Genomic DNA, 9,607 nt, shown 5'->3' with positions numbered 1-9,607 from the left:
GTAATCTTGAGTTGAAAACCTTTCCATTTTTGGCAAATTCAAATTACAGGTCACCTGCTATTTTTGGAAAGTCTTGATCTGACTTCAAATCCCTCAATGTTGATGTTTGAAATGTCAAATGAGACTTGTATGAACATGAATGAGGCATCTCTAACCATCTCCCACCTCCAAATCCATAGTTGAACTGACAGTTGACTTTTGTTGACTTTTTAGGGTTTCAGATGATTTGCACATGGACTGATGAGCCTTGAGCCTTCAATTCTTGGCCAAACCACTTCAAAATGATCCTTGGGTCACATGAACTTATTGTACCAACCCTAGGGCTTTGATTCCATAGAAAATGCACTTGTTGCCTTGCACAGTTGAACCTCTTGACCAGTCCTGCCTGATGACTTGATGGACTATGCAATGAACAATGCAATGTTAATGACCTAAAATGAAAATGTATATACAAAATGGGAGGTGCAAATTTGAGGTGCTACACTTGAGAGCTTCGGAAATTAGGGAGAGGCTCACCGAAACTCATAACACCATACTTGTGCTGGTTCAGATTTGATGGACAGCAGACAAAGGTGGTTCCATTTTGATGGGAGAGTTAGATTGGTAGTGGAGGTTGTGCGAAAGAGAGGTAGTGAGTGATTTGAGGAGGTATTTTAATGGTGATTGGAAGGTGTTCGACGGCGATGCGCTTAATGGTGGAGAGTGAGGGAGACCAGATCGGAGTTTGAAGGAGGGTGATCTGTTTCAGTGTTTTTGTTGAAAGGCAGATTTACGGTGATGTATGGTTGTTGTATGAGGCACGTTCAACAGCGGTATATGGTAGTGGTGGTTCGATGGTGGAATGGTGGAAGAATAAGGGTAAAAGTGTGAAGGTGAAAGGACGGTTGAAGGAAGAAGAAAAGGCAGTTGAAAGGGTGTTCTTTTGTTTTTTTTTCTTCCAGGTGTACACATTTTCTCTACATTTTTGGTTAAAAGGCTCAGACGGAACAAAATACAACTGAAAAAGTCATCGTAAAACAAAACGAGCTTTTTACCGGCTGGTTTTACATGTATTTGAGGAATGATTTAACCAATTTGTCTGTATATTCGAGAATTTATTCAGGCTGATATTTTAGATATTATTTATGATGAAATGCATGTTATACTTTACGGTTGATGCAAACTGTAAAAATAGACGAATGGATGGAAGTCTTAAAATACTTAGACAAAATTGAGGCTGATATTTTAGATATTATTTATGATGAAATGCATGTTATACTTTACGGTTGATGCAAACTGTAAATATAGACGAATGGATGGAAGTCTTAAAATACACAGACAAAATTGAGGCTGATATTTTAGATATTATTTATGATGAAATGCATGTTATACTTTACGGTTGATGCAAACTGTAAATATAGACGAATGGATGGAAGTCTTAAAATACACAGACAAAATTGAGGCTGATATTTTAGATATTATTTATGATGAAATGCATGTTATACTTTACGGTTGATGCAAACTGTAAATATAGACGAATGGATGAAAGTCTTAAAATACATAGACAAAATTGAGGCTGATATTTTAGATATTATTTATAATGAAATGCATGTTATACTTTACGGTTGATGCAAACTGTAAATATAGACGAATGGATGGAAGTCTTAAAATACACAGACAAAATTGAGGTATGACACATTGGTCTTACTTTCCGCTACTTTTTATTCTGATCTTTAAAAATACTAACACAAACTTGCTTCTTAAGTAACAAAAACTCAAAATTAATTGATCGTGAATTTTGAATACCACAATTCACATCGCTCTTGTGTTTGAAGTCACTTATTCCAGTGACAATTTCTTTTGGCAATGTTAGAAAATTTTCAAGATCAATAACCTTGCTACAAATAGCTTTGAAGAAAAAACATAGTTTATTTTTCTACCTAGTCCAAATCCAATATCACAGTCCAAGAGTGAGGTCCAAAAGTACAAAAATCAATAAAACAAAGGATGTTTATGATGATATTATATAATTACGCCATATCATTGAAGTCGGAAGAACAAATATCAGTCTCACAGTTATAATCCAAAGGAATGTTCTAGGACCTTGGGAACAAGGGTTTTCCCTATAATAGTATCCGATTCTAGATCTTTAGAAATCCTAGAAAAATCCCTATATAAGGGATCGTAAATGTCAAATCATTTTCTAATCTTTATACCTCTTACTTTCAATAATCACTCACTAGGATGTCAGAGTTTTTGCATGTAGCACCCCTAATCTATTCAGAATAACAAATCATCGAGGACATGCAATCTAAAACTATATGGACTTGACCGTATTTATTATTATAGAAATGCTTTCTCACCCGCAGGAACATCGACATTAATGTTCAACCATTTACTCAAATATTTAAATGAAAAACCTTCTTATTTGTGAATTTGGTACATCTATCATAAAATAATGTATCTCATTACTCAATAGGTTCTAAAATAGAACATCACTCAACAGGTTCTAAAATAGTGAAAGATAATTACAAAAATCTTTTTCAAATACATCCACAATCTCTTTGACATAATCACATTCGTATATATCTGATTTAAGTTGTGGATTTTAAATTATAATAAAAATTAAAATTTGTATTTTTTAATCATTAAATTTAATCAAAAGGTCACTAATTCTCTTAATGCTTGAACGCGTGGGCTGCAGCTAATCCAACTTCGTAAAAACGTAAAACTACTAATCTATTATCATCTATTCACAAATGTTGAACTTGAACAAGACAAGAACACGTATACAAATAATCTTTATGAATCAAATATTCAACTAGCATGTCTCTATATAGATTAAAAAAATCAATTTTAAGCAAAGGTTCAAGTTTAGAGTGACGTGGTAGCAGGATCACAAATGGGGCATGGAGGATCAGTGAGATGAGTGAGGGGGGCAGATAAACATGTGATATGGAAGACGTGACTGCATGGAAGAACAGCAACTTCCGGCAAAACGCTACTCCTCAAATCTTCCTCTCCCCCTTGCGAGGATAACAAGTAATACTGCAGTTCATCTCCATCTCCACCTCCGTCTCCATCTCCATGTTGATTTGAATGTTCTTGTTCCTCTTTATTAGCTAAATTAAGCCTACACAAATCACAGTTCCACTTCATACTTGTGTCTTCAGTGCCTGTAAACAAACATACATAACTTATGTCACACAATTCTTAAAACAAAATACACATGTTCAATGAATGAGCGTGATGCGACGTACCATCCCATTGAATATAGTGTCTTGGTTGTTGTTTTATTGGTTTTTTACTAGCTTGTTGTTTACTTGATGTAGGCTCGTTGTCTTTCATCTCTTCTTTGCCAGAACTATTCAAGATCTTTGAAGATGAATCTTTAGTCTTAGAAGCACCGCTCTTCTTTGTAACCTTTTCAGCTTTGATCTTATTAATGTCTTTTTCTAACCGAATTGGCTTCCCTATTATCATCACAGTAGCAAGAGAATTAACTTCATGAACGAGAATTAGACAAAGTAGTAATATAACAATGAAATTACCTTCAATTCCTTCTTTTGTTTGGAATGTCTTTTTGAAACTTGATCTCAACCTAGATGCTATTGTCCCTTCCTTTTTTTGTTCAGGTGTAGATGCCATTTATTAACTATTTTCCTTGCAACTTCAAAGTAAGAAAATTATATCTGCAGAAAATCATCAAAGTTTTTATATATTATGAAGGCATAAACCCTAGGTTAAGGTCGTTGGGACAGCATCGTCATCGTGTTATAATTAAAGAATTAAAAAATATTAATTAAACGCAAATCATGAATAGCAATCATAATATACCAAACGCTAATACATGTAACAATGGTGATCTACTTATTAGGGATTACAAATATAGTATCCTACAAACATATGTATTATGATATTCTCATATATCAGAAAATTAAACTTTGAGAAATCCTTACATCTATCATAAAATACATACATCGAGAAAGAAATAGTATATACCAAAGTGTAAACACGAAACCTTGTTGTGCAGGTATTGGATTTTCAGTGAAAAGATGCTGCTTGAGAGAGAGAGCACAGAACTGCAGCAGGGTTTGTTGTTAATGGTAAACAAAATCTCAGAGTTGAGAAGTTTAAATAGTTTATAATGCAGTCACATGGGGTCCACTGCCTACTGTAATATTTGCTCTCTAATAAGGATTCCCTCACACTAACCCTATTTTTTAAAAACATTTCTATACACCCATATCCACATCAAATTTTATTCTCTTTAATGAGAATTTAATTTCATATTTTTTTAATCTTGTTTAAATTTTTTAAATTTATATTAATTTATATTTTTTCTACATTATATTAATTTATATTTTTTTCTATATTATATTAATTATATTTTTTTTCATATTCAACTTTTTTATAATTGAAAGAGGGCAATACTCAATAAAATTAAAGTAAAAAATAGGTAAAAGAATGAAGAGGACGTAAAGTCGAAATCTTAAACTTATCTAATTTTAAAATTAGAAATCTCAAGTTTGTTTCAATTTAAATAATCAAACGCTACATCAGCGTGTATATCAATCCACCAAATATAATTAGAAACTAAAAAAATCTAAGTTAGTTAACTTATCTACACGAGGATTTCCCTACCTGTAAATATGTGTCACCAAAAATTGAAGTCTCTAACCTTGAACATACAATTGTCCCATCTATTATTCCTTAACCTTCAAGGAACTATATATGGTTTACTGTAAGCTTTAACGAGCAACATTGAATCTATCTCCAACCACAAATTAGACCAGTTACAACTAACAACATATTCCATTGCAAGAATTTTTCCCATAATCTCAAAAAATAACGCATTGTTCGGAGGCAAATTACAAGCTAGCAAAACTACCAAGATGTTCACCATGATGATTTCTAAACATACCACCACAAGCAGCTCTAAGAGGATCTCCAGAATAGGCCTCATCAACGTTGACTTTAACCCAACCTAGATGAGGAGGACACCACAAAATTTCCTTCACACACTTGGGGATAGGAGGATGAATAGTAATAGAGAAATTCTTCAATATCACAAAATCTTTCTTGGAAGAGTTGGTCAAACCTTTGCATGAATTTCTCGCCATAAGAGTCATTGAAACCATTGAGGAGCAAGAAGACATCCAAGGAATTAACACCTTACGAAATTTGGTCTGGTTCCGCGCAAACCAAATAATTTGAACAATACTCACAACCGTAACAATGGACACCAAATTACACTACAGAGAGGCAGTTCTGTTCATGAGTAAATATCAATCCTCCAAACAAACAATATGAGAGCTATAATCAATCATTTGTTGCAACCAATTCCAAATACTACAAGCATAAGAACAAGTAAAAAATAAATGATTAATATCCTCCTCTTCTTTGAAGCAAAGGCTGCAAATTGAAGTCAAATGAAAATCCCTTTGAATCATCTTGTCATTAGTGGGAAGTTTAGCTAGACCAAGTCTCCAAAAGACCAAAGAAAGAGAAGGAGGAACAAACGAGCTCCAAATAAATCTGCCCCATTTGGAAGCAGCATTAGGACCTGATAACCGTGAAATGTATCAAGTTTCCGACTCGATACACATGCCATTTTAGTCTATTTATATCCATTTCACGATTTTATATAGTGTTATGTTGGTAGTTTATCTTTGTTTTAGGTATTTTCCAAGTATGAGTTGGTACAAGAGAAAACTGAGCAAAAATGACCCAAAACGGAGAAGAAATGTATAAAATGCTCTGATGGCGACCTCCATGGCATGCGCCATGACGTGACACCCATGTGGCTCCATCCAGCTTGAAGAAAAATCAAGAAAATAGAAGTCTGAAGTGCTTGGTGTTCGCCATAGGGGCATGTCGTTCTCCATGACCCCTTCACCAGCCACATTCACCATTTAAGGCTCATGGCGTTCGCCATGAGGCCATGGTGTCTGCAATGGGCTTCGTGTCCAAAAAAACTGCAACTGACTTGCTCAGTCTTATCCCACTTCACAATGATTTTCTCAACTGCTCCCAAACGATTTTGACTAACTTCTGAGCTCTTGGAACACTATATATAGCTTTAGTTTCTAAGTTTTCTAGATCCAAGGTCCTTAGTATGAAGTAGACAGATAAATCACTTATTATAAAAGTGTTTAACTGCTCACATTGAGTAATAAGTACACCATAGTTTTAAGCTTATGCAAGTTTCATGTTCGTACTTGAATTATTCATCATTTAAGCTTATCGTCAATTTAATTCCAGAAGTTTTCATCAAAGTTTTTTACTTTCCGATTCTCGTACTATGTTACTTTCAGCACGTATTTTCTCCTTTTTTTTTCACTTTACTATTTTAAGTCTTAATTTTATAATTGTCATTTTTTATTGTTTTGTTAGTTTGGATTTCTATTGTTTAGATTTTAAAAGTAGATTACTAGTACCAATTGCATAAACTCAATTCATTCACACGTACTGTACTGGTTTTTATCGTTTGTATGCTTGTTACTACTACTTTTTATCATCATTATTATATTATCTTGTCTGTAAATTCATTTGGTATGCAAATTGAATTTAGTATGAATATTATGTCAAATTTTCCCGGCTAAATCGTTTAGGGTCCGGAATGTGAGGATCGTCATTCCGACGAGACTTGATAAAATTTATCTATGCTAATGTTTTATATTCATTTATTTTCCCGATTCTGAATTTTTAGTTTTTAAATTTAAAGGTTTTGCACGAAAGCGAAAACACTCAGATACTGGTCAACAACGCGACAGTGTGAGACCAGTATCCGATCAACAAAAATGGATTTTTAATTTCTAAAAGTAGTGACAACGCTTTAGAAATTAATAAGAACTTATCACTTTTCAGAAACTTCTTCGAAATTGTATCATGTGGAGCAAAAGCATGACTCATACGATTTCGAAGCATAAAACGGGTTGCGCGAAAGTGAGCAGTATGTTTAAATAAATATTTCATCTGAAAAATATTTTAAAGCAAAACAAAGCACCGACATTGATCTGATTCTTAAAGGTACACCGGAAATCACATTCTGGTCTCTGTTTATTAAATTTTAAAACCACTAGTTGTCGCGCCGTGAAAAATACAGAGTCGCCACCAAATTTTATTTATTCCAAAGGAAATGGAAAATAACGATAAAACCCCAAATGAGAATGGTATCCCAAGCAAGAGTGGATTCGGAAGTCGATTACGCAAGGGGAAGGTATTAGCACCCCTCACATCCATGGTACTCCATGGGAACCACTTGCTTGTATCAATGCGTATGGATGTTGTTTATCTGTATGTTGCTTGCTATCAGTGAAATGATATGAATAAAAATGAGATAGGGAGAGAAAATAAGTTTTAAACTAGTGTGCTCGCCAAGGATTTGGACCCTTGTGCCTACATATCCTCATACGTGCAATGAGGAAGTCAGAGCTCCGTAGTTCGGGTCACAAATAGAGTGTGTGTTTGGTTGTTTTTACTGAACAATGTTAACGTTCACTTGAGCGGGAATTATTTGCTTCTTTGCGGTAAAGTGGATGCGCTTGGATCACATTCTAGCAGTTAAACATTACTTATTAACACATGGAGGATTAAGCATCATTCAAGGTAGACCAAGTAACACGTCCCTTTTGAAAGGTTTTGAAGAGTGCACTAAGGAAAAAGATGATTTGATTTGTTGGGATTGCTTTTATGTACAGAGACAAGCATCATACCCTTGACTAGATACAATCAACAGTCCAAAAACTCGGGAGTTGAGAGGTCAATGTTATCCTAACCACTCTTTTTCGTCCAAAAGAGATTTGAATTGTGAAAAGAGTTTGGCAAGTCTAATCATTGGAACTTAGAGGGAGACAAGTATCTGAACCTTGACTAGGTATGGCCAAAAATCAAAATACTTGGTAGTTAAGAGGACAATGGCATCCTAACTACCATTTTTCTCCCTCAAAGCATCTAAATCTAACTTGTTTGAATCATTAGATGTTTTAAGGGGGGAGTCAAGTGTCGGGTCCTCAAGCTAGGTACGGTTGGCAACCCAAGTACTTGAATGTTGTGTACAAGCACGTACACCCCATTTTTGCATTCCAGTTTATTATGAAAAGGTTTTGAAAAAGGCATTTGACGTTGGATCAAGTGTTTGAATTTATTATGAAAGAGTGTGTGAAGAATGGAGGTGAGAGATAAAAGAAGATTGAGAAGAGAATGGAGAAGATATGATCATGAAATGGATGGGAGATACTTGATGTTGGATCAAATACTCGCGTTGCAATAGTGTGAGTTTTATTTGGAAAACAGCTTGACGTTGGATCAAGTACCTTTAGTTTCTTTTGAAATGCTTTATTTTTATCGTTTTCTTTTATCTTTTTAGTTAGCATGCATGATTAACTACTAAAATAAATAAACCTAGATTATTACATTTTCATGGGGTGGGGGGACATATGACCCACAATGGGGGGATGGAACTATTATAACATATACGTAAAAGTGGAAAGAAAATTAGACAAGATTACAAACTATGTACCATGCCTAAAACATACAAGTGACATGATACTCTACACAATACAAGTCAAGTGAATGGGTTAGAGGCATGACTAGTTAGGAGTGTGCTTGAATCTCAAAGTCACATGTGGAAACAAAACAACAAATAGGGTTAGTATGAGATCAATTCAAATGAGAATGGTACAAAAAATGTAAACATATTCAAATATTTAAATCAATTCAAATGACAATGGATTAATCATGGATAAAAAAATCAAAGACTAATCATGTTATCATGGAAAATGAAATTAGGTATACAAAGCATTCATCATCTAAATTGAATTTGGATTTTCAATTTATTCAATATGATCACAAACCAAATGAATAGATTAAATGGACAATTAAAGTGAAAATTAATTCTAAAGATCAAAATCTACCTAAACATGAATTAGGGAACACACTAATTGTAGCGGTAAATTCATGATCATCAAGCTATGGATAAGCTAGACATCAAATAACAAGAGTCGTCACCGCGCTTTTATTGTTTCCAAGGGAAAAGGGGAAAAGTACGAACAAAACCCAAAAGTAAGAAGTTTTCGAATCAAAACTAATAAAATGTCAGAGATTACAGGTAAGGGGGTTGGTTACACATAGGGAAGGTGTTAGCACCCAAAGTATCATAGGTACTCCTAGGGAGCCCTTTTGTGTGCATATGTATTTGGTACAAAAATGATGTTTACAAACAAATAGAATGGGGGGATGAGAAAATAATTCATTAATTATATTTTTGTGTTTGACAAGCCCTTCGGACTCGTGCCTACGTACCAACATAAAAATGAGGGATCAAAACCTCGTAGTTCGTGATACAATTTCAAAGTGGATGCATTGTTTTTAACAAAAATTAAGTTTGAAAGGCACAAAGACCTAAAATGGTTTGAATGAGTTAGTTCTTTTTGGCTTTTCTGAAAGTTTAGTTAAGTTTGTTTACAAATTTGATTTAAGAAAAGAAGTTTGAAAATACAATGGCATAAGGACAAAGTTTCTATCTTTTTGCAAAATGGTCAAAGTTTAGAACAAAATAAGTTCAATCAAAGAAGATTTTGAAAAGGGAGGGATATATTTTGAAATTAAAGAAATGGGGAGAAGA

At 34.1% G+C, this 9,607-nt stretch overlaps 1 protein-coding gene across 1 annotated transcript; it reads right to left on the bottom strand.

Annotated features, from left to right (window-relative positions):
* Window positions 1–2,853: 2,853 nt before the first annotated feature.
* LOC127089760 (uncharacterized) lies at window positions 2,854–3,657 on the bottom strand. Its single transcript, XM_051029371.1, has 3 exons — window positions 3,531–3,657; window positions 3,240–3,452; window positions 2,854–3,155 (listed from the first exon to the last, which is right to left on the bottom strand). Exons 1-3 carry the CDS (start codon window positions 3,625–3,627, stop codon window positions 2,854–2,856), a joined length of 612 nt encoding a protein of 203 aa, XP_050885328.1. The 5' UTR covers window positions 3,628–3,657.
* Window positions 3,658–9,607: the final 5,950 nt, after the last annotated feature.

The sequence above is a fragment of the Lathyrus oleraceus genome, chromosome 1, assembly GCF_024323335.1.
Source record: "Lathyrus oleraceus cultivar Zhongwan6 chromosome 1, CAAS_Psat_ZW6_1.0, whole genome shotgun sequence".
Lineage (NCBI taxonomy): Eukaryota > Viridiplantae > Streptophyta > Magnoliopsida > Fabales > Fabaceae > Lathyrus > Lathyrus oleraceus.
Note: the sequence above shows the minus strand (reverse complement) of the source record. Positions and strands in the feature narration are given on the sequence as shown.

Bases quoted from the DNA above. Each gene is read 5' to 3' on its own strand.
- LOC127089760 (XM_051029371.1), bottom strand. From the start codon at position 3,627: ATGGCATCTACACCTGAACAAAAAAAGGAAGGGACAATAGCATCTAGG. The intron at 3,453-3,530 runs GTAATTTCATTG...TGATGATAATAG, and splicing joins AACAAAAGAAGGAATTGAAG to GGAAGCCAATTCGGTTAGAA. The intron at 3,156-3,239 runs GTACGTCGCATC...GTTTGTTTACAG, and splicing joins ACACTATATTCAATGGGATG to GCACTGAAGACACAAGTATG.